Source organism: Herpailurus yagouaroundi, unplaced genomic scaffold (genome assembly GCF_014898765.1).
Source record: "Herpailurus yagouaroundi ecotype Mexico unplaced genomic scaffold, PumYag 208, whole genome shotgun sequence".
NCBI classification, from domain to species: domain Eukaryota; kingdom Metazoa; phylum Chordata; class Mammalia; order Carnivora; family Felidae; genus Herpailurus; species Herpailurus yagouaroundi.
The window spans coordinates 11,951,272-11,974,975 of NW_024412439.1; the positions used below are offsets into that span (position 1 = coordinate 11,951,272).

The window sequence follows — 23,704 nt, forward strand, 5'->3', positions numbered from 1 at the left end:
GGAGGGAGGCAGGGATGGAGGGAGGCAGGGAGGGGGTAGGCAGGGAGGTAGGGATGGGGTGGGGGAGGCAGGGAGGGAGGCAGGGGTGGAAACAGGGAGGCAGGGAGGGTAGGAGGGAGGGAGGTGGGGAGGGGGAGGCAGGGGGGAGGCAGGGAGGGTGAGAGGGAGGGATGAGAGGGAGGCGGGGAGGGGAGAAAGTGGCTCCTCCCTCACTCTCCTGTGGTGACACCCTTCTACACGGCTGCTTCCAGCCCCACCTCCGGCCCCGTCCTGGTCTGGCCTCCAAAATCCAGCCACCCTGACCCCGTCCCACCACGTGCTCTGCTCTTCCTGTCCTTGTCGCCCCGCGGCCTCCTTTCTGGCCTATCAAAATCCGTTTTCTATTTTCTCTCGCTTCCCCACGTTTGCTAATCTTTGTGCAGCGGCTTGGACTGAACCCGTCCACCCCTCGGGGACTCTCTCTGACGCCACCTCTCTCAGGAAGCCTGCCCTGCTCTCCCCAGTCAGCTCACTGCGCCTGAGTCAGGCTCAGAGGGTGGCCCCTGGGAGCCACGTGTCCCGTAGTCACACGTTTAGGTGGTCCCTTCCCCGTGAATCCGGGCGGATCCTGCCACTACTCACGACCAGCGGAACACAGCGGAAAGGTCACTGTGACGCCCCAGGCTGGGTCCTGAGAAAGCTTGCGGCCTCCACCCGGGTCTCCACGAGACGGCCCAGGCTGGCCCCGCGGACAGAGAGCGGGCCCAGCCACTGCGAGTCCAGAGGCCATCTCGAACCCCGGGCCCGAGGGGAGCCTGCGGATGAGCCCCGCCCCCAGCCCAGATCGCCACCCGGCCGTGAGTCACGGGAACACCCCACGTGACAACATCCGAGCAGAGCCCAGCCCACCCACGGAACCGCGAGAGATAGAATAGTATTCTTTTCGGCTGCTACATTCGGAGCCATTTCTCCCAGAGGCCACCAGAACACGCCGATTGGACCCCGCCTGGAGTCAGAACTCGGGAGCCCAGTCTTGGCTGGCTGCAGAGATTAAACGGAGGCGGGAGGGAGGGGGAGCTAGCGTCCAGACGGCGGCAGGGCGTTTCTTGGGGACCCTCGGTACACGTGACCGGGACTCCCCAGTTCCTGCCCCGGAGATTAGTGGAATTCCGGAAAAATACACGGCCCGGCTCTCCCGGGGCCTCTGGGAAGGGACGGGAGGGAACACTCACCGGACGACGTCCACGGCCCCCGGCCGGACCTTGGGGTCACTTCCCATGATAGACACGCTGGCCGCAAAGGACCCGTCGATGCTGAACACCACGCACTCCATGCCCCGGGGCAGCACTGTGAGGTAGCTCATCGCAAAGGTCTGGTCGCCCCTAAAAGGCACCTGCCTGTGGTTGGCCCGCGTCGCACTCAGCCCGTAGCCTGAGGCCAGGGGTCGGCCGGGGCCCCGGCTCAGGGAGCAGCGGGCCCGGTATCTCCTGAAGCCACAGCTGGCCAGCCGGTCCGTCTTCCTCTCTCTCCCCGCCCCCCCCCCCCGTAAAGCACCCCCAGGGCTCCATCACCCGGCCCGCCCGGCTGGAAGGGCGCCGAACGGCCTGGGTCTTACCTGACGACCATCTTCACGGGGTAGACGCCCACCCCCAGGCGCCGGGGCCGCGGGACGCTGTAGGTGATGCGGCCACTGCTGTTGGTGATCTCGGTGTCCAGGTGCACCCAGCGGCCCGAGGACGGCTCCGCCATCACCAGGATGTCCACCTGCACGCGGTGAGGGGCCAGGGGACGCCCTGAAGGCCGGGGGCTGCAGGCGGGGGCCAGGGGCCATTCGGCCGGCTCCTCGGCCCCCACGCCCAGCCCTCAGGCGCACAGACTTCGGGCCCTCCCCACCGCTCACCCTCCCGGCCCTGCTCCGCCCCACCACCCGGCCCGGCCCTCACACCTTCTCTCCGGTCAGAGCCACCATGTCCAGGGGCCCGTACATGAAGCGCCCCACCAGGACCTGCGGGCCGTCTTCCGCGGCGATCACGTCGTTGGCCCGGTGGTTCGCGGTGACGTTCTGAAAGCAGAGATCAGCTCGGCCTTTGCCACTGGGGCTGGACTGTGAGCTTCCTCCCGACGCTGTCCTTAGGACCGCAGGGCACACGTGTCCCTGCCGCGTCACCCCTTCTGAGCTGTGTGCTGTGGACCCCGGGTTCCCGCAGACGGACAAGCACCCTGATCCTGACCATCCCACGCACCCTGGGGTGGCGGCCGGGCCCCTGGCTGTCCTCCTCCCCGGCTCCTGGGCCGGACCCTGCCAGGACGCCTCCCGTTCCGCCTTCCACATCACAGGTCCCATCCCACAGCCACTTACCGTGTGTCTTCTTACTGGGAAATGTAAACGTGTCAGAGCGTGGAGAAGTGCGTGGGGACCCTGCCTGCGCCCCGCACCAGCTACGGCCTCCCTTGGGGTCCCCCATCCCCCACACTGCGGATCATTCCGGACACGGAGTCACTTTGTCTGTAAGCATCCAGGGTCCCCAGGCTTCTCCACTTCTGGTTTCAATTCACCCCGCAGCTCAAAGGCCCCCCTCGGCCCCCAGCCTCGCTCCAAGACCGAACCCCTCAAGCCAGTGACCGTTCCCATAGGCGTCTGTCTCCACCCACCGAGCTCCCCCTGGCCGGGGCTCTGCTTACAGCCCTCATTGGGGACCCTCAGTCAACACAAGCCATGCCAAAGCACAGAACTGCTGACGCCCAGGCCCCCGCGGTGAATTCCGGATCCTGAGCTCGGCGTCACGGCCGTGCCTCGTGACCTGTGTATGGCCCCCAGTTGTCATGGGCCGGGCACTGCAGGGCCCCCCCGACTCTGTCTGCCCCCACCTCCCAGCCCACCCGCTACGGCCTGGCCCGGCCGCGTCCGAGAAGCACCCTGTGGACCCCCGCCCTCCATTCTCACGGTATCTGCATGCAATTCAGCGGACCCCCCCCCACCTGCACCGGCCCCTGGACTGGGCTCAGGGGACCCGGACCCACAGATGGTCGGGAGGGGGCATGGGCCACACCGCCAAAACTCCAGGGAGGAGAGACTTAACTCGCGGAAACAGACACACGGGAAGACGCCTGTGTCACCTATCTGCGGGGAGACGCGAAGCAAAACCACACGGAGACCCTGCCTCGCACCCGCCGGGGCGGCTGGATCCCACGAGAGACGACACACAGGAGCCCGGAGCGTCGCCCACGGTAGAGAAAAGGTGCGAACCGCCCAAAGGCCCACAGGTGACGACTGGGTAAACGGAACGTGTCCGTCTGCGGGAAGATCCTCGGCCGTCAAGCGGAACGAGGTACCCATGCCTGCCGCAACGTGGGCGCGCCCCCAGAGCACAGGGCTCCGAGAAGGAAGCCGGATGCAGAGACAACACGCCGGATAGTTCCGTTACACGGACGGCCCAGAGCAGACAGACAGCTGGGGCCAGGGGCAGGGACCACGGTCGGGGGACGGTTACGGGGAAAGGGGCCTCTTTCCGAAGTGATGAGAAGGTCCTAAACTTGGCCGTAGTGATGTTTGTGCGCATCCGTGAACACGCTCACATCCACCGAACTGTCCCCCTTCAGCAGGCGAGTTGTAGAGAACGTGACCGTAGCTCAATAAATACGTTTGCGAGAACTGGGTTGATTCGCGGAGCACCGGTCCGCGCTCAGGGTCCTCAGCGTCCACGTCTGGTGCTCCCACCAGACGGCCCACCGGAGCAGTGGCTGCGTCTGTGGACCCGGCGCAGGGGGCCACATCCACAACTGATGATGCTTTGCTGAGTACATGCATGAAGTGACGCATACCACGCTCCTATTCATCCTTCAATACCCTACGGAGGCGACTCTCCTTCAGGGAAGCCCTGCCTGGTCTGCCCCAAGTCCTTTTATCCGTTTTCTTCCTAATCTGCGCTTCCCTCTCTCACCACAGACACCACGCCGGGCCGTACATACTCAGAGGCGAATCAGACTGTGAGCCCCACGGTCATGGGCAAGACCCTGACTCACATCCGCGTCTCCAGAAGCCTGACATACAGCAGCCGCTCCACCCCCAGCGTCCTGGACCCCCGGAGCCGGGCCTTCGGGAACCGGCCCCCCCACCCCGCGTAGCCCCGAGCCCACCCCCACCTTCCCTGCCACCCGCAGCCCTCCCCTGCCACGCGGGTGCTCCAGCCCCCAGGGCACCCCAGCTGAGACCCCCACCCCCACCAGGACACGGTGCCAATGAGCACATACCCGCAGCTTGACCTGGGTCCTCTTGCGAAGCCACTTCTCACGGGGGTTGGCGGGGCTCAGTGCCGCAGGATCCAGGCCCGCGTTCTCCTTGACGGTCACGTTCTCGTAGCGCATCACCTGACGGGCAGCCGAGCAGGGCTCCAGGTCGGCCGGGCCCACCCCGCTCCCTCCTTCCCAGAAGGCTGTCAGGGCCGGCAGCCTCCCCCCCCCCCCCCCGCCCCGTCTCGGGAGGCCAGGAGCCCCGGGACCCGTCTGCCGCCATCCTGACAGCCAGGGCCAGGCCGCGGGCTCTCAGATGCTCTGCCAGGGAGCAGCCTCTGTGCACGGCGTCCAAACCGTGGCCCCCCCGCTCGGATCCGTTCCCTGCCCGCGCTGTTCCAGCAGCTAGCCGGTCCTCCCTCCCACCCAGCCCCGTGGCTCCGTCCCTCCCCCACTGGGTCACGCCCTTCCGCGTCCCCAGGACTGACCCTGTGCCTGTCGGAGCCACGCCCCACGGAAACCTCGTGGCTCCCACCCGCCTGCTCCCCTTGCACCTGCCCCACGCGGGCTTCCTCCAGACCCCCCCGCAGCCCCCGGACTTTGTCCGGCCCAGCGCAGAGGCTCGCGCCCTCTCCCGGCTCTCCTGCACCTTCCAGGGCTCCTCCTCCACCCCCTGGGTCCCCGTCCCTGCACTTCTCAGCCTACAGCGACACCCTTGGCTCCCACGTGGGAAACCCAGATCCGGTCTCAGAGCTCCCAAAACCTCTGGAATCTCCTCGATGCCAGAGAGCCCTCAAGATGCCTTTTGTTTGTTAGTGAGGTGGCATCTGGACCCCACCCAAGGGGGAGCTGTGGACAGGAGCAGGCCGCACGTGACCAGAGGCTGGCACCTCCAGTCCCACCCCCTGACTTCTGGGGACCCACAAGGTCCAGGTGGGAGGCATTCTGGAGGCCCCCCCAGCGGACGGCAGGACCCGAGGCAGGGTTGCCGGACCGTCCGTCTCAGGGGCCGGAAGCCCGGGCAACGACCTGCACCCGGAACTGGCGGGGCCGACGCTGCCGTGGGGTCAGCGGGGTCACAACTGGGCTACGCTGCAGGATGCCCCACTGGCGGGGAGAGCCGCTCAGTGGGGGCAAAACCCACCTCAGCATCGGGGTGCCGCGCCCATCACCGGGACACCCACCACCGGCGACTGCCGAGCCCCAGACTCCACTCGCCTCCCTTCGTGCTTCTCAGGCCCAGACCCAAGACTCGGTTTCCCGCACCCCAGCCTGGCCCTGCTCCTCCCCAACCCCAGGGAGCCCCCCAGGTGCTCAGGTGGGCGTCAGGCCCTGCAGCACGGCCCTCGGTCCCTCACGCCCAGATGCCAGCAAGCCTTGCTGTCGCCCCATCCCCGGCCCCCCGGGCCTCCGCACCAGCTCCAGGCCCAAAGCCGGACCCCCAGGTTGGCCTTGTAACGGGCCTGGGGCTTTCTCTCTGGCCCCTCAAGCAGCAGACACAGGACTCCCTTCCCAGAACATGGTCAGGCACGAGCTCTCTCTTTGCTCAGCCCTGCGGTGGCTTCTCGCGGGACACAGAACAGAATCAAACTCCCGCCCTTGGCCACCGACCCCGCCTCCCGGCCCCCTTCCCCCCCCCCCCAGGCTCCCCCTCAGTCACCGGCCTCTCCGAGGACACCGAGACCCTCAGAGGAACAGGCATTTATGACTCGTCTCCAGGCGGAACACGGGTCCATTCTCCTGTGCGGTTTCTGTTTAATTTTCCAGAAAGTGCCACGCCATTGACCAGAAGCCAGCGCTCTCCATGAAACCCCCCGTGTGGCCTCGTAACCCCCACGCCCTCCCAGGGTGCAGTGTGGCCCGCAAGATACCCTGTTCCCCAGAGAGCAGGACGGGCCCTCCCGAGGGGTCCGGAGAGGGCCAACAGTACCTGTCTCAGGATGAAGGCTACCACGTCCGTGGACTCCCAGTAGCTGGCGTGGAAGAGGTGGGGCAGGGCCACGGTGGGAAAGGCCGTGAGGACGTCGGGGCAGTACAGGGCGTAGTCGATACGCTTGGCGCCCCACCACTTGGCCGTGACTGTGGGCCCGAGATCCAGGTGAGGACCGTGTGGCCCGGCTGGGCCTTGACCCGAGAGCCAGCGTAGGGCCCCGGCACACGGACCCCGCGGTGAACGGGCCACTCGGGGCGCAGGTCCGGGGTCGGAGCCCCGGACGTGACCACTCAGCTTCCCGTGAGCCACCAGCCCCTTCTCCTGCCTGTCCCCAGGACGAGCCCTGCAACCCGGTCCCCAGCAGCGGGGGCTGGCCCCGTGGAGACAAACGCTGGGGTCACGGCTCGGCCCCGGGGCTCAGTCTGGATGGATTTCTTTTATCGCTCCCAGCCCGCCCTCAGCAGCCCCGGCGTGGACCAGCGCCCGCCCGGGGTGGGGGGGTCCCTGTCCCTCAAAGCAGGCAGCGCCCCGAAAACCCTCACTCACTGTGGGAGACGCCCGCGGGGGCCAGGCTGTCTGAGGAGTCTGAGCTGTCGCTGTGTGAGCTGTCCCGGCTCATCCTCCGTGCAGGGCACTGGGCCCCCGGGGCCTGAGGAGGCGGGGCGGGGGCGTCCGGGGGCGGTGGGCTGTCCCGTGAGCCGCCCTCCAGGAAGAGGCCGCTGTGGGCGTGCAGAGCGTCAGCTGGCGGGGGGAAGGTCGCGGTCAGGGCCGGGCCGTGTGTCCGGAGCTGCCTGTACCGGGCGGGAGTCTGGGCTCCCCCGGTCCGCTCACCATCACCCCCACCCCACAGGCAGCCCGTGCCCCTAACCCCCCAGGGCTCGACGGGGCGCCTGCACCCCAGGGCCCGGCTGGGTCTCACCTCCTCTAAGTTGTGGGTCCCAACCATCCCCTCCGTCTGTGGCAGAACTGCTGAGGGCACTTCCGGAGGCGGACGGTCACCACGTGCCCCTCCACGGACCCCACTCCCCCCCCCCCCCCACCGAGGCACAGAGGCCTGCGGCCGAGCCCGGGTGGGAACAGTCGTGTCAGCCAAGGCGCTAGGACGCTCTCCGGGGCTGGGCCCTGCCCCGCCCAGAGCAACGCATTTTCGGGTGCACGGGGGAGACCGTCTGTGGAAGCTCCTGACGAAGCAGGACTTTGGAAATTAAGTTTCCATTAAAAATGGGGGGGGTGCTGTTTTTGGATCCTGAATGAGCCTCATGCGCAGCACCGCCCCCCTCCCCCAGTCTGGCCCAAACTGCTGAACAGGCTCTGACCAAACCTCCTCATCCAGGGTGTGGAACGAAGGCCCTGATTTCCCAGCCCCGACTGCCAACGCCGGCCTCCCCTGCCCGTGCCTGGTTCACTCCGTGTCAGCCCTGGAGACCACTGGCCTCCCCCAGACCCACCTGCCCTCTTCCCGCTGCTCCTTCCACCTACAAGTGCCCCCCGACCCTCATCCTCCAGCTCTGCTCCGCCTGTCCAAATGCCATGGCCCAAGGCCCCCTCTTCCATGATGCCCACCCGGATGACACATTCCTGGCCCTGCACCTCCAGGGGCGAGGCTGGGGAACAACACCCAGGACAGACCCCCGGACTTGCACTCAGGTCTGATGGCTCGAGCAGCGTGCTGGCCCCAGGAGCCCGTCAGGGGCAGAGCCTGGCCTCTGGGCCCCAAGACGCCCCCGACAGAGCAGGGGTGCACACAGGTGAGCAGCTGTTTCTACCCCCTCCTCCTGCTCTGGAGCACGTGGCCCCTGGTCGGAGGGGAGTCTAGTCCCTCCCTCGGCCAGCGCGTGGAGAGCCTGGACCAGAGAGGGTGGCCCTGGAGTGCCACCCGGCGGGGCCCAGCCCCTGGCTCAGCACGCTCACACAACCGCCCCCCCCCCCCCAACCGCGGAGAGCCTACCCAGCAGGAGGGACTGCCCGTCGCCCAGCGGGAACCTCTGGTAGCGGGGCACGCTGACGGGCGGCACCAGGTGGAACTTGGGCTCCAGCAGGGGCTCCAGCCGCGAGGCAGAGGGGTCCGCGCAGTGGAAGAAACTGTAGACCTGGCTGCAGGCGGGACGCATCTGGAAGCCTGAGGGGGACAGACAGGACGTGGGGGAAGCCCCTTGCCAGTTCCTGCTCCCTTGGGCCCAGCAGGCTTCCTTGAGTGCGGCTTCGGGTGGCCCAGCCCTCTGCTCAAGAACATGCCGTGGCTCCCTGCTACCAACAGGACCAAAGCCATCGTGCTGCGTTTGGCACTCAGGGCCTTGCCGACCTGCCCCACCAGGAGCGGCGCTCTAGGCCCCAGGGCTGCGGCCGGCGCTCCTCTGCAGTTCCCCACCCCGGCCCTGCCCCTGCCGGCTGCCCCTCTCTATGCCTTTGCTCAGGCAAGCCCCTCTTCCACGCAGGCCTTCCCTCCACTGTTTCCCCTGCTCGGTCTCCTGCAAATCCTTCCGGCGTCCGCGAACTCTCCGTGTGATCTACCAGGCAGACCCAGGTCTCTCAGTCGGAATCAGCGGCCCCTTCCCCAGCCGCCCAGCCCCCAGGCAGGCGGGAGACAGGGCTTGAGGCTGGCCAGAGCCGCAGAACACTTCTCCCCCCGGCCCGGCAGGTGTCTTCCCCCGAGGCCTCCCCGTGTCCCCCTCCCCCAGGGTGGGGGGACTGAATGGTCCGGAGTCCGGAGTCCTGGGAGACCCAGGTCCCCTCGCCAACTTGGAGGCGGCCTGGGATTCCGCCTCACCCCTCCCCGCTTCAAGGAGAGCCCCTCCCTTCTCTGTCCCACGGTGGCGGCTGCTGGGGAGCGCTGTGGAAAAGGAGTTTGAGAAGCCCTGACGGACGTGTGGGCCTCGAGGTGCCCCCGCCGCTTGTCCCCTCAGACTCACTGCTAAACCACAGGCCGGTGCACATCACCTCACTGTGTATCTCAGAGCACTGGGGGCAGGCGCTCAGGCCGCGGGCACTAAGGTGGGCCTGGGACTGTGCGGGGTCGGGGAGGTCGCCCCGGCCGCAGAAGGTCTGCCTGGGGGTGCCGGGGAAGGAGGGCGGCAGGAGGGTAAATGTGGCTTCTCCTCCTGTGGAGCATAACAACTGCCCACGTGGGGCATGTGACAGGGAGGTGAAACCCACCGGGGCTGGCTCACCTTTGTCCCGCCCGGGGAGGCTGCCCCTCCCTCCCCCTTCCCCATGCCCCACCCCTCCCTGCACCCCCCCCCCCACGGTCCCCTAGCCGGAGGCCCCGACACCGTGGTCCAGAGACACAAGGCCTCTCGGGCCCCGGCAGCGCTACCCACCGTCCAGTCCCGGCAGCACCGTCCTCCGCATGGCCAGGACCAGGCCCAGGGGCGAGCCAAAGAGGAAGAAGTCGGACACGTCGAAGTCCAAGCGACCCAGGCTGACCTCGGGCGGCGGGAGCCCCCCGGCCGCGGGGGGCTCGGCCTCGTCCTTCAGCACGTTCGAGTGGATGCTGCCCAGGGGAGAGAACCCCGGGAGGGCGGTCAGCGAAGGAGCGGGGGTGCGTAGGCTGAGCAGGGAGAGCCCAGCCCGCCGCCTCCGCGGCGGGGCCCGCAGTCAGAGCCCGCCGGCCAGCCCGCAGAGCTGACGGCCACCCTGGCGCGGGCCACCGGGGCCCGGCCGACAGCCCTTTTCCTCTGAAGGGCCAGACGGTAAATGGTTTAGACCGCGGGGCCGTTCGGCCTCCGTCACATCTACCCAACTCTGCCGTTGTCACCTGCCGGCAGCCAGAGACCGTACTTGGACAGACGCTCATGGCCACGATCCGGTAAAACGTTTTCTCAGCTGGGCTGAGGGCCTAAGAGCACCTAAGCATCCTGCAGGCTGGCAGGCCTGCCCCACAAGGGCCCCCGGTGAGCTCCCGCGCCGTCTGCCGGCGGAGCCTGGGCTGGCCGGTACGCAGGCCAGCCGGACGGAGCCGGTCCTGAAGAATCGGGCAAGTTCATTGTCACCCGGGTCCCAGGCCACCTGCAGAACCAGGTGCAGACAGCGTGCGCTTCCCTCCCGCACCACCTGCACAGGGAGCGGGGCTTGAAGAGAAAGGTGGGACACGCAGAACTGCCCCCAGTCCCAGCCCGGGCGCCGCTGCTCCCGAGAGCCGGGCCGATGCTGTTCCGGACCCAGAGCGGCCGCCGAGGCCTGGCGGGCAGGAAAGCCGGGCGCCCCTGGACCGTCCAGGTGGCACTTAAGTGCAGCTCAGGGTGTGAGACGATCCAGTGGGATCCCGTGATCTACGAATCAAGTAACTGAATGCAAATTCAACTAGAATATTCCAGATGGAGGAGAGAGGGAATTTGAGAAATAACAACGGAAAGAGCGCGGGCCAGTCCCCCGCCGGCCGTGCGTGAGGGGTCGGGGTAGCCGGATCTGAGTCCTCGGGCTCCTGTCTCTCCCCGCGAGGACAGCGCCGGCGCCTGACGAAACTGCCATCTGTCCCTACGCTAGAGGGAAAAGCTGGCTGCGCTGAACCGGCTACCAGAAGCCTCCAACTTCTTGTCGCCCTCCGGATTTGGGGCCTTCTTAAAGGACTTTTCAAGGGTGAACCAGAAAAGTCACGACCTCACCCTGCAAGCCTGATGCGAACTGAGGCTGACAGAGGGGCTTCGAATAGTCAGAGATTTGAATGTGCGGGGCCTTTGATGGAAGGATTTCTCTTCGGGAAACGAATGCACCCGAATGAAACAGGCCTACACATGCTGTAACTTCGCAGAACTGGAAGGAGCCAAGTATCCAATTACTGGGATGAAGGGAACTGTCCGCTCACCCAGTGAAACGCTCCCCGTTAAGAATATTTACCGAATACGTATCACATAGAGAAAGGATCAGAAAAGATCCCGGTAGAAGGGTTCTTTTTCCAAGGAAAACTAAACACAAAGGATGTACAAAATACGTACAAAGAGGAAGACCCCAAAGCGGTCACAGGGGACCTATTTTGCAAACCTCCTGATGGCCCCATGACACTTGCCACTTGGGTAAGAAAGGAGTGAGGACAGACAGGGCAGAGAACGGAGGGACAGTGTGGAACAAGGCCTGCTTTCCTAGATGGGTCCCTTGTGCCCTGATGAGTGTGCCGGTAACTCACTCAACTCTGCAGAAGGGACCGCACCAGGGACCAGGAGTCGGAGTCCGGCCCCAGCTGCTCGGCGCTGGCCGTGTGATCCCAGGATGCTTCCCGGCCTCCAGGAGCCTCCACTGCCCCGTCTGACAAACAGAACGACCCCCGGAGCGGCTCGCAAAACACACCCGCATCCACTTTTCCACCGCCTTTTCTTTAAAAAAAATTTTTTTTTCAACGTTTATTTATTTTTGGGACAGAGAGAGACAGAGCATGAACGGGGGAGGGGCAGAGAGAGAGGGAGACACAGAATCGGAAACAGGCTCCAGGCTCCGAGCCGTCAGCCCAGAGCCCGACGCGGGGCTCGAACTCCCGGACCGCGAGATCGTGACCTGGCTGAAGTCGGACGCTTAACCGACTGCGCCACCCAGGCGCCCCCCCCACCGCCTTTTCTTAAGCAGCAGTTGAAGCGGGCCGGGCGTAATTTTGCCTTTGCCAGAGCTTGACACTGAGCGTCTGCGACGCTGGAGGGCCGTCCCCTCCCTCCGCAAGTCGGGGCGGCGCAGGGACGGGGCGCAGGACCCACGGGGAGTGGCCGGGGTCCCAGCCTCTCCGCGCCCGTCTACAGGCCTCCTGAAAGGGCCTGGGACCCAGGGCCGGTCCTCGCCGCCCCGGACGCCGCGCTGGAAGGAAGACGGGGCCCGGGAGGCGGTTACCTGGACAGGAAGGCATGATGCTGGCCGATGGCCTCACAGTCGTAGGTGGAGGAGTCGCTCTGTTTCCGAGGCAACGGCCTCTGGGGCTCCGAGGCGTCCTCGTCCGGCACGCCGGAGACGTCAATGCTGCTCTTGCTGAGACGCTTGCTGCCGGCCAGACCGCACGCCTCGTCCGCCACGACGGGGGCGTCCTTTGGGGTCACGCAGAGGACAGGAGAGCACTGCAGCCACCACAGACTCCGGGGCCCCGCGTCCTCCCCCGGGCGCGGATGAACCCCTTTCTCCCCAGACGTCAGGTCAGCACTCTTGCGAAGGAGCGCGGGAGCCACCGAGTCACGGCGGGGTTTCGGCCCGGGGCGACCCACCGGGGGTCCGGACGTAGGCGCCCGACCCCGGCCTAAACCCGCCCTCCTCCCGTAGGGCAACACTTCGGGGGTAGCGACCGCGTACCGGGGTGAAGGCCCGCCTCACCTCCCCAGGACAGGCCCCTCCCCGACCCCCACCGGCTGGCCCGCACCTGGGTGCTGCTGATGCTGCCCTTCCGGCTGCTGCCGCCCGGACTGTCACCCGAGGGCCCCGTGCTGTAGCAGATGGCATCGAAGGCCAGGAGGCCCCCCACACAGTCCCCGATGAGACACACCTGGGGCACACACAGCTGGCGCTAAAGGCCCGCCCGCCGCTGACCCACCGCCCCCGTACCCGGCCAGAGCACCAGTCCCCTGTCCCTGGCAGAATAAGGGACCTGTCCCGGAGAGCCACTGACAGAACCCCTGTGGGGGATGGGTGTTCATGCTGGGTCAGGGTCGGCCTGAGGGCAGCAGTCAGGCCAGGGTCAGGGGTCAGACTCGGGTCAGGGTCAGCCTGAAGGCAGCAGTCAGGCCAGGGTCAGGGGTCAGACTCGGGTCAGGGTCAGCCTGAAGGCAGCAGTCAGGCCAGGGTCAGGGGTCAGACTCGGGTCAGGGTCAGCCTGAAGGCAGCAATCAGGCCAGGGTCAGGGGTCAGACTCAGGTCAGGGTCAGCCCGAGGACAGCAGTCAGACCAGGGTCAGGAGTCACACTCGGGTCAGGGTCAGCGTAAGGACAGCAGTCAGGCCAGGGTCAGGGGTCAGACTCAGGTCAGGGGTCAGACTCGGGTCAGGGTCGGCCTGAGGACAGCGGTCAGGCTAGGTCAGGGCTGGTTAGGGAGGCAGGCTGTCATACCTGCCCACTGAAGCCGATTCCGTCAGGGGACTTGAGAAACTCTGTGTAGACCTGGTTGGCCCGCTCGATGACGGTGGCCACCGCGTCCTGGTACCGCGGAGAGGAGATGGCCAGCAGGGGCAGGGCGGCCAGGGGGACGTGGTCCTGGCTGTTGCCGAGACAGCCCTCATCGTGGCTGTAGGGGTTCAGGCTGCAGACAGGGTCAAGGTAAGCCCGGCCGGGCTCAGGCAGGGGCAGGTCTGGGGCTGCGCACCGGGCAGAGGAGAGCACGGGCCGGCTGTGGCTAGGCCCCTGCTCGGGGCCCTCGAAGCAGAACCAGGCAGGAGCCACAAGAAACAACAAAGTGCAGGTGGGGGCATCGTCCCCGCGCCAGCCCGGGATGTGGGCCTGGTGTCTCCTGGCCGGCCACCTTCCCCTGCCCTCTTCTGCACGGCCCCAAGGGAAACCCCGATTTGGAGGAAGCCGCCTGGTGTGGATCAGGGTGGGGACGTATCATAGCAGACTTCCCGGAGGAGGTGCAATCAGGACTAGGTCTCAAGGAAGGCTTTACGGACGCTACAGAGGAGGAGAGAGAGGGTTCCAGGCAAGGGGACCCGCGTCAGCCGCAGCTTGGAGATGGACACGTAGCTGTGCGCATGACATGGTGTGCACCGTCCTGGGGCGAGGGTCCAGGGCCGCGGGCTTTGCAGAAAGGTATGAGCCCAGAAAGGACTGAGAGCTTGCTCTACGGCTGCCCTGCTTCCCCACGTGCAAGCCCTTCCCTCTGCCGTAGCTCAGACCCCTCGGGGACCAGCTCCTGCCCGGCCCCCACCCCCACCCTGCCTGCCGTGGTCCCCTGGGGCATCAGAGCCAGCTGGCTGGAGCCCCTGCCCCACCCTGCCCCCACCCAGGGCCCAAACTCAGGTTGACCAGGGCCCGACATGACCCCACTGGGGACGGGAGGCGGGGAAGGAACCAGGCCCGGGGAGCTTGATGCCTTATCCCCTGTGGCCGGCTTCTCTGTGGGGACCCGGACACCCTCTCCCCGGCCCACTGTCCTCGAGAGAGAGCCATCCACGCTGGAGGACGAAGCCGCGAGTCACACTAGCGCTCAGCGTCCTCGCAAACACTCCACGCGGTGCTCCCGACGCGATCGTCCCCACGTTACAGATGACACAGGCCGGGGAAGGTTCCCTGGCTTTTCCCGGGCGTCCAGAGCGCATGGCCCGCCCGCATCAGAACACACACCCGCACCGGGCTCTGACCGTGCGGCGGGAAAGCCAGGCTGCCCGGGTTCGATTCCCGGCTCCATTCTCTGGGTAACCCTGGGGGCAACTGCTGGGCCTCCCAGGGCCTCAGCGTCCTCGGGGCCAGGGGACCGGGGCCTACTGAGCACAGGGAGCCAGCAACGCCGGGCTCGGCAGGGCAGGGCAGGGCAGACCGGGTGCACACCTACTAACTGCTCGGGACCCTTGCTGACCACTCCCCGCCAGTGTGTTCATGGCCAGTCAGCGCCTGACATCCCGTGGACGCCCCAGCAGGCCCCCCCCCCCCCCCCCCCCCCCCCGCCAGGACAGCACTCCCTCGTCAACCCCACCAACCTTGGCCAGTCCACGTGGGCAGAAGGGACTCACTTAGAGACGAGCGAGAAGGCCTCGGAGCAGACGGCAGGACAGGGCACGAACTTGATGAGGATGTGGCCCAGGGCCGCCGGGAAGTGGGCACGCGTGACCTTCTCCAGCACGGAGCCGAAGGTGTGGATGTCGGCCGCCTTGCAGGCCGGGTCCCCCGCACCCGTGTCCAGGACGTTGCCCCCGTGGAGCACCAGCAGGAGCACGTGCGTCTTGCAGGAGCGCCGCGGGCAGCCTTCCTGAGGAGGACATTGGGCGGGGTAGACACGGGAGGCAGGGAGAGGGGGCGCAGGTGCGGGGACCCTCGGCCCCCGGTGTGGCTCCCTGTGCACGCAGAGGGGGCCGCCCAGGCTGCTGGCGGAGCAAGCCCCTCGCTGTCAAGGCCCCAAGGGCCCCAAGAGACCCTTCTTGAGGGGGTCTGAGCCGGAGGCCCAGAGACAGACAAGGACCTGCCCAGGGTTGCACGGCAAGTCCGGTGAAGAGCAAGTCAAATGTCCACTGGCCTGGGGGTCCCCCTGAAGTCCTGACCACAGGGAGCCCAGACACCGCCAGGAGCCCCGCCCACCTCATTGTCTTCGTGGATCTCGATGCTGCCCTGGGCGGGGAACCTCTGTCTTCTCAAGGAAACCCGATACAGTTCTCCTGCGGGGGGACAGAGGACTCAGCACCTGCAGGCCTCCCTCCCTGGGGCCCCAGCGTCCCCGGGGCCCCAGCTGGAACGACAGCGTCCAGCCCCCGCCTCCAGACCAACACAACCAGAAGCCGTTGTCGCCCCAGGGCCGGGCCAGCGCACACGCCGTCCCTGAGGCCAGGGAGGGTGTCCCGGAAGATGCTGTCCTGCTTCCCTCGCCAGTAACAACAGCAACCATGTGCGTGCCATCGGGGGACCTCTAGTGAGGGACGGAAATGGGGGCCGAGCACCCTCCTGAAAAGTGGAGAGCTGCATATTTTAAAACTGTCTGCTTGGAGCCGTCTGAGCCGTAGCAAGGCCTTGAATGAGGGGACCCGGGGCCCAGGGCAGGTGGACCCCCAGAGAGGCAAGGCAGCATTTGGGTGACCTCTGGGGTGAGGCCCCTGTCACCCCCCCCCCCCGCCAAGAAAGGCTGTCCTCATTTCCTTCAGCTGCCACCCCTCCTCTGGGGCCTCCAGGCCTGAGCCCCTGGTCCCTCTAATGCAGGGACCCGCAGGCGACAGCCAAGAAGCAAATCTGGCCTGCGCCCATCGCTGTTAATAAAGTTTTACTGGAACACCACTGGGCTCTCTGGTTCACATCCGTCTGTGGCTGCTCGCACACGGGCCTCAGCGACAGAGTTACACAGTTGCATGAGTCCTCACAGCCTGCCAAGCTGGGAGTATCTACCGGCTGGCCCTTACAGAGAAGGCTGTGTGATCTAACACCTACATTCCCAATGTCACCGTGCTGGGCTCTCGGGTGGAGAGAGACTTCAAAGACACCCCGCGGCCCCCTCGCTGCCCACCTGGGGCCGCCTGCCATCCTGAGGAACCCACCCACCCACCACGCTGACCTTGCTTCCTCTCTGTTCTCCCCACAAGGAGGATGTTACTTTGTATGTGTCTGGACCACGTGGCGAGACTGTGGACCACTCGTGTGCTTTCAGTGATGGGGAACTCACTCCCTCACTCCTAAAGCAGCCAACTGCATGCTGGGACGGCCCTTTCCTTCTTGGCCCCCCCTCCCTCACCCACCCCACCCGAACCTGCTGCACCTCTTAGGGGTCATGTGGGGGAGGGTCCTTCCGGGGCTCTGCGGGCAGGGGTGCAGCAGGTGTGGGTGGAAGCCTGACCAAGGGTCTGGGTTAGGACACCCTCCCCCCACCTTCCTGGCCCCAGGGTACTCAGCAAAGAACACGAAACCAGAAGTGTAATTCTGAATGATTTGGTCCTTCCGGTTACCGCCCTGGTCTAAGGGTAACTGCTTTATGGGCTCAGGGCTCCCGCCCACACAGACAGGAATTCGTTCCCTAAAGGATGGAGGGGTGGCCGGGAGGAGGAGGAGGAGGGAATGAGGCCAGGCTTGCCCGGGACTTCCCCCCGCTCCTTCCAGCGGCTCATATCCTGGGGACCTTGCCCTGGGCCCCGTGCTCAGGACAGGCTCCTGACAAAACACAGAACTGGCTTGGGTTTTGCTGAGCACGTATTACGTCCCAGGCACTGTCACCTAGTCCCCACACCGCCCCTGAGCTCTGGTCCTCTGGGTATCAGCCCCATTTGCAGACGAGGAACCGAGGCTCATACATCCTGGCTCACGTGCCCCAGGCCGCAGGGTTAGGCTGAGCGGCCGGCACCCAAGTCCCACGCCCAACCCAGGACGGTGCTGGCGAGTGGTACCTCTAGGCCTGCCACACACACACCGCCCCAGAGCAAAGCAGCCACGTTCCGTGGTGCGTGTGGCCTCGTGCGCGGCTCCAGGGCCGGGAAGACCAGGAGCTGTGTGCGGCTGAGGTCCCCTCTGGCCCCAGGGGACCCCTCACTCCTGAGGCCAGAAGACACCCGGTTCGGACAGCGCCCGCGTCCACATCTTGCCCCCGCCCACGGTGTGAGCGGACCCTCGGCTTCTCGGTTTCCTCTTCCGGACGCGAGGATGACAGAGGCCACCCCCGGGGCGGGGCCGAAGATAAACAAGCTCATACACACACAGGCCTCAGAGAGGGGCTCCTGGCTCCAGGTGGGGGAGGGGGGGCTGGGACTGACAGGGTCGTCCTCAGCACCCCTCGCCCCTTCCCTGGCCACGGCAGCCAAAGACATCTTGCTCGGGGGACAGAGGAGGGGAGGCCTCACCCGCAGACCTAGATCCTGCCCCCAGGAGTGGGCTAACGTGACTGGAGGGCCCTCCAGGAAGGTGCGTCTCCAGCGTCAGCAGAGGCCCCTGTGGAACCCAGAAAGGCGGCCCTCGCCCCCCGCCCTGGCCCTGCCCACAGCGCTGTGCTCTCGAAGAGCCAGGCGTCCCCACCACAGTAATGGAGGCCACTGGTTCGCCCACCAGACGCGGCAGGCTTGCTCCTCCTTGCCTCGTGCTGAGCCCTGTGCCTGGGACGGCCTTCCTCCCCAGGCAGACCAACGAACTCCTACCCGTCCTTCAAAACCCTGCTCAATCGTCCTGACATCTGGAAAGCCTTCTCAGAGCCACTGAGGCAGAGATGGAGACCTCACAACATGCTCAGCAGGGCCCGGCTCACTGTCATTGCTGCCATCAACTCGGGGCCCCTTGACAGCCGCGATCCCCTGCTGTCACGGTCTGGTGTGGCATTTTTGGGAAAACTCGCTCCAAGCAAAGATCCCAGGGTGCACACGGCCCGTGAGGTACCCCTCTGCTCGTCAGCGCCGGGGAGAAATTGGGTGCAGGGAAGTGTCACCCGCTGGGATGTGCGTCTCCTGAAAGTCCCGGGGCAGCTGGCGTCAGGGAACCGAACGAGTTCTGGGCCTGGGCCTCGTCGGTCCCCCTCCACAGGCTCCCCCAGAGCCCCCGGGGACACAAGCCGCTGGCAGGGTTGTTTCCGCCAGCATGGCCCTATCCAGGCGGGTCCCTGCCGAGCCCAGATTTGGGGCGGGGTGGGCCCCCGGCCGTCTGCTGACCCCGGTGCCCGCCCCCAGCACTCCCACCAGCTGAAGAGCAGAGGCTGCTTTTCCTTAATCGCAACCTTGGAGAGGCACACACTGGGATCATCCTTCTAATGACCCAAGTGCCACACCCCTCTTGAGACAGAGGCCGAGGTCGGCACCCACGCGCTTGGTACGCGGAGCAAAGCAGCACCGGCTTGGTCGTGGGGACCACTGTCTCTGCCCCTCCCGCTGCCGGGCCGCGGGGACCCGCAGGGGCTGGGGGCTGGGGGCGCCCCTGGCTGGAGCTGGGCACCCCGTCCCGTCACCCCTGCCCTCCAGGGAGCACAGCTGGGCCCAGCTTGCGACCGTGTGGCCCACAGGAGCACCCGGTCCTCTGTGAGCTCACGGACGCACACACACACCACACGCTCGGCCGCAAGCGCGAATCCTGGGGAAGAACCCAGTGGCTCTGTGACCTGGCCCTGAGTGCGACGCAGGACGTGTCCCTCCCTGGGAGCTCACAGGAGGAGGTACAGCCTCATTGCACGGCCAGCGGGGGCTCCGGCCACGGCCCCAGGCCCCCAGGCTAGCGTCCGGGACAAGCACACACAGCACGTGGGCGTGGAAGGTCCAGGGGCGGGGGTGGCCGGCCCAGCCCGAGAGCGGTTCTGTTTGGATGGCGGGACAACGGCTGGTGGTTTTCCTAACCGTCCTGTATTTTCCAATTTTTCTCCAGCGAGTGAGCCCATACCTAAGTCTAAAACCATTTACGAACGTGTCCGCTGAGCACACAGCACAAATGTCTGTCACACTTACACCAGGAACGCCTTAGACAAGCCGCGGTCCCCTACTTTGCCCCACGCGAACCCCTCAGACAGAACAGGGAAACGCCCTGCCCTCTGGGAGCTGACGGCCGGCGGCGAGGGGACCCGAGAAGGACCGTCTGCGGACGGAATACACCTGAAACACAATCAGTGAACCAAGATCCTGCGTTTGGGCTCCAAAACCGGGTTGACACCATGGAGGCCTCCTGGTCCACCGGCTGGGCCCAGAGACACCTCGATGAGCCTGAGGACCTCGGGGCCCTGGGGTCGTGCAACACAGGTCTAGGCTGGGCAGGGCGCCTCCGAGGCTGCGGGCACGTCCCTGCCCCCACAGCTCAGGCCGCTCTGGGGGCTCACGCGGGGCCCCGCCAGGGGGAAAAGCAGGCTCGAGGACCGTGGCACCTGCCCGCCAATCCCCAGGAGCTGGGTCTGGGTCACCAGACAGAGGGCAGAGCCCTGCCAACGGGGTGGGGCGGTTTCTGGGGGGTTCCGAGTCTCAGTACTCAGGAAAGGTTCACAGTCGTCCAGGAGGGGCCAGGAGGAAGGAGCGAGTGGATGCGGGGCAGTGCAGGATGGGGGTGGACGCTGAGGCCCCGCTGAGACAACTTAACCCTTCCAGGGTCAGAACCCAACCCGGTCAGCCTGGATCCACCAGCCCACGGGGCCCAAACCCCGGAGGGCCACTCAGCACCCCACAGAGGCGCTGTCCCAGACTAAGACCCCAGAGGGTCTGGGCCCCAGATCCAGCCCCTAAAAGCACACCGTCGGGGGCAGTAGAGGGGCCACACACCCCGGGGGTGGGGTGCCAGGCTCAGACTGGGGGAGGCACCATCTTGAGTCAGGCCCCAGGGAGACGTCAGACACACTAGAGACCCTCCTGGCCCGGGCAGGGCTCAGCACCCCGTTCCAGTGCCTCCTCGGCATGTGCCCGGGGTCCCGGTCCTCCTCCAGGGTCTCAGGCCTCCCTACACTCACAAGGGAGCAGGGTGCCCTCCCTGGTTTACAGATGAGAAAGCAGGGGCTCAGGAGGGGCCGTGATCCCCGTGTGGGTGAAGCGCTGGGGACGTGGGCCCAGGCATGGCGTCGGCACAGGACAAGGCACCCAGAGCAGGGAGTCGCTCGGCGAAATGACCCTAAAAGGCCTTTTCCTCACCCCCCAGATCAGTAATCACTGTGCCGCCCAGCGTGGGGGGCGGGGGGGGGACAGCCCTTCCCCATTCGTGGTCGGTGACAGGAGAAACCGTTTGACCCTGAGCGGGGCGGTTTGGAACGTCATTCGAAGCACCGAGCACCCGCGATGCCCCGGGACGGAGCCTTGGCGCGGAAAGGCACACGTGCACGCTGAGCATCGCCACGCCGCTTGTGACACCAACGGAGAACCACCTGTGTGCCCAGCCCTGGGGGACCAGCTGGTGCATCCACGGCAGTGAGCCAGGACGCGGGTAGGGAGACCGGTGTGCCCCCCGCGGCCCAAGATGCGGAAGTCACCCCGTGTGTCGTCCTCCTAGGGGGGCCAGGAGGGAAGGCGCCGTCTGCTCCCGTCTGCGTGCGGCACGAACAGAGACACGCACAAACGGGTGTTCGTGGAGGTGTTCGGTTCCCGGGGAATCCCACTGCCTCTGGGAGGGGCCAGGTGAGCCCACGCACGCGTTGCGTCTGTTCCGCCAGGAATCCGACCGTCTCCCTGCACTGCCCGCTCAGAAGAGCCTCCAGTGCCCATGTAGCGGGCAGCGACTTTTCTGAGACAGTAATTCCGATTTCTTCCCGCTTGGGCTTCTGTGCCGCTGGGGAGGTCTGCCGCACGGCTTCCTGGGCTGTTTCCAGAAGCTCTTTTGTTCCCAGGAGAAAAGGATTTGGGGAAACAGATTCTCTCAGGCTGAAGACAGACCCCCGCCCCCACCCACGTTGGTCTCAGCCTCCCTACGAGGGGTCTGGACAGGGCCGGACCGCCGGCCGGGGCCGCAGAGCAGGACGCCGGGGACCGCCGGCCGGGGCTCCGCGGTGTGGACTGACGGTGGGGCAGGGTGCCGGGCCGCTACCTGCGTGCCCGTGGGTTTCCCTAAGCCTGTGAACAAGATCCTTTCAGGGGACCCTCCCCCAGTCCTGTGTTGGCACAGCCTTCCTTCCCCCCCGGGACCCTGACAGAGTCATGCACTAAATTCTAACAGCGCCACGCAAATCGTGTGCTGTGGTCCCACCTCCCCTCGGAGCTCAACCCCTGAGCCGCAGGATGGCTTTCAAACCTCTCCTCCCTCTCACCAAGGGGTCTTTGCACATTCTGCCCCCCAAGCCTGGACTCTCCTTCATGCTGCTGTGCCCAAATGTTTCCTAGGAAACTTCCGTCCTTCCTGTCCTCCTCCCAAAGCAGCTGGCTTTCCTTCCCAGGGGGAGTCCTCATACTTAGCTCTGTGGTCACTCCATCTGCCATCTCCTCCACCCCCAGGCCGTGAGGTCCTTAAAGGCTGCAGCCGGGCTCATTTACGTTCCATTTTATCCCCAAAGACTATGAAGATGCTGGCACATAAAAGATGCTCGTGAAATATTTTTCAAACAGACGAGGGAACCAACAATCTGTTCCCGTCTTAGACCCTTACGAGTGTCAAAAGCCGCACGTGTCCCCAACAAAGCGCAGACACGACACGGATAGACCCACGGGAACACACACGTATCCTCGTGAAAATGAACGCGCCGACACGTTAACATGCACACTGATGCACACACGCGCACGGGCACACGCTTACGTACACACGCGAGAGCGGACACTGTCGAACAGACATTCGCGCGCACACGCGAGAGAAAAGCTCCCAAGGCGGCCGTCTGCCACCCTGAGCTCATTAAATCCGGCTAAATATAGCACGTCTGCAGCTGCGCTCAGCAAGCTGCCCACACAGGCGAGGAAAAGACACCGGTTAGTGGGAGGGAGCCGGGAGGCCAGCTGTGGGCGAGGGGCCGCGGGCACACGGGAGGGGAGCCCTGAGGTGGCGGTCCCGGCATCCGAGCGGCTCCTCTGGTCGCCGGCCCCAGGCGGTGGGACGTGAGGTCAGACCCACACACACAGTGGGGGTGGGTGGTTCTGAGCATCCACGTCTTCTCCGTCCCCTTGGGGACGTTTGTCTGACAGGTGATGGGGCCTAGGAGCGGGGTGGGGGGGTGGGGAGTCAGGACGCAGCCCTGGACAAAGCCAGGCTCGCTGGCGGCCAGGGCAGGACGGAGACCCGCGGGTCAGACGGGAGCCTGTAACGGCACTCAGTCCGGACTGCGGTCTCCGGGTCCCGGTCTGGGGACGGGAGAAAGTTCAGAGTCCCCACCGAGTGGGTGTGGGGGGGAAGGAGAGCGGCAGGGAGGGTGGCCGGGGGGCCGGAGGACCGCGTGGAGAGTGCGGCTGGTGCGGACCATGTGTCCGGGGCCCCTGCACCGAACTCCACGTCAGACGGCTGGCCGTGCGCTGGGGGTGCTTGCTGAGCTCAGGGCAGCCGGGACCCGCAGACAGAGGAAACCAGGAGGCACAGAGAGTGCTAGAATGTCAGAACCCACGGGGCTGCGCGGGCTGCACGTGCACGCAGGACGGCGCCTGTGGGCCGGGGGACCAGACCCTCCGTCCTCTGCTCCCAGGCAGGTCCCCCACACACAGAAATCTGGTCCCAAATAACAGGGAAGCAGCAGGCTGCGGGCCGTGCAGCTGCGGGATGGAGTCTGAGCGGCCCAGGCCGGCCCCCTCCCCGCTCACGCCCTGGAGCCTACACAGGACACACCTCTGTGCGGGGACAACCGAGTGGCCACAGCACCGGCGGAGCGAGAAGACGGATCTCCGGAAGTCCCTCCGCCTGTCTGCCATTCTGGGAAGAAGACATTACGGTCCTCTCTCCACGAGGGAGTAAACTGAGGTTCAGAGACGCTTGGTGACCTGCCCAGAACGTCACAGCACTGAATGAAGGAACAGGGCTTCACCCCCAGGCCTGGCTCCCTCCCAGCTCAGAGGCTGCAGCAACAGCCCCAGGGCCTCCTGAGTCCTGGTTGGGGGGCCACCCGCACCCCCCCTGCATCTGGCCCCCAGTGAGGCTGCGTAAGGCCGGCAGAAATACTGGAACGACCGTGCGCGCGGAAGAACACGGCGAACGCTGAAGCGCGTCACGAGGTCACAGGCGCCAGGCAGACCTCCGCGTCGCCAATTCTGGATCAAGAGTAAACCGCGGCCGTCAACAACCCTCACTCCACAAACACAGAGGCAGCGAAATGCTGAAATCTGCGGGCGGCACGCATGGAACAGAACCAGCAGACCCGTCGGCCGGCCGTGTGGACATCGCAGGGAGGGGTGTCACAAGGTCATCCTTCCCACTGTCCACACTGCTGGCCGTGTACTTAGGGCCACTGGCCCCGTTGTTACTACCCTTAACTCCCCGCTGGCAAGACGACCCTCGACGGGCAGAACCACAGAGGAGCCTTCAGCAGTGGATTCTGACGTCCATAACCCTAGTTTATTCTATTTTTTGAAAAAAAATTTTAATGTTTATTTATGGGAGGGGGGAGGAGAACAAGTGGGGGAGGGGCAGAGACAGAGGG

At 65.9% G+C, this 23,704-nt stretch overlaps 1 protein-coding gene across 1 annotated transcript in view; it reads right to left on the reverse strand.

Moving 5' to 3' along the window:
* Window positions 1-23,704, reverse strand: part of PITPNM3 (PITPNM family member 3) — a 60,248-nt gene that overhangs the window by 15,058 nt on the left and 21,486 nt on the right. Inside the window, exons 5-18 of the mRNA XM_040452951.1 lie at window positions 15,325-15,401; window positions 14,763-14,998; window positions 13,150-13,339; window positions 12,468-12,590; window positions 11,951-12,141; window positions 9,460-9,632; window positions 8,091-8,261; window positions 6,689-6,883; window positions 6,140-6,288; window positions 4,231-4,347; window positions 1,925-2,041; window positions 1,595-1,743; window positions 1,212-1,361; window positions 931-1,020 (exon numbers count right to left, since the gene is read on the reverse strand). Coding sequence (XP_040308885.1) covers window positions 931-1,020; window positions 1,212-1,361; window positions 1,595-1,743; window positions 1,925-2,041; window positions 4,231-4,347; window positions 6,140-6,288; window positions 6,689-6,883; window positions 8,091-8,261; window positions 9,460-9,632; window positions 11,951-12,141; window positions 12,468-12,590; window positions 13,150-13,339; window positions 14,763-14,998; window positions 15,325-15,401 — 2,128 coding nt within the window. The remainder of the gene's footprint in view (window positions 1-930; window positions 1,021-1,211; window positions 1,362-1,594; window positions 1,744-1,924; window positions 2,042-4,230; window positions 4,348-6,139; window positions 6,289-6,688; window positions 6,884-8,090; window positions 8,262-9,459; window positions 9,633-11,950; window positions 12,142-12,467; window positions 12,591-13,149; window positions 13,340-14,762; window positions 14,999-15,324; window positions 15,402-23,704) is intronic.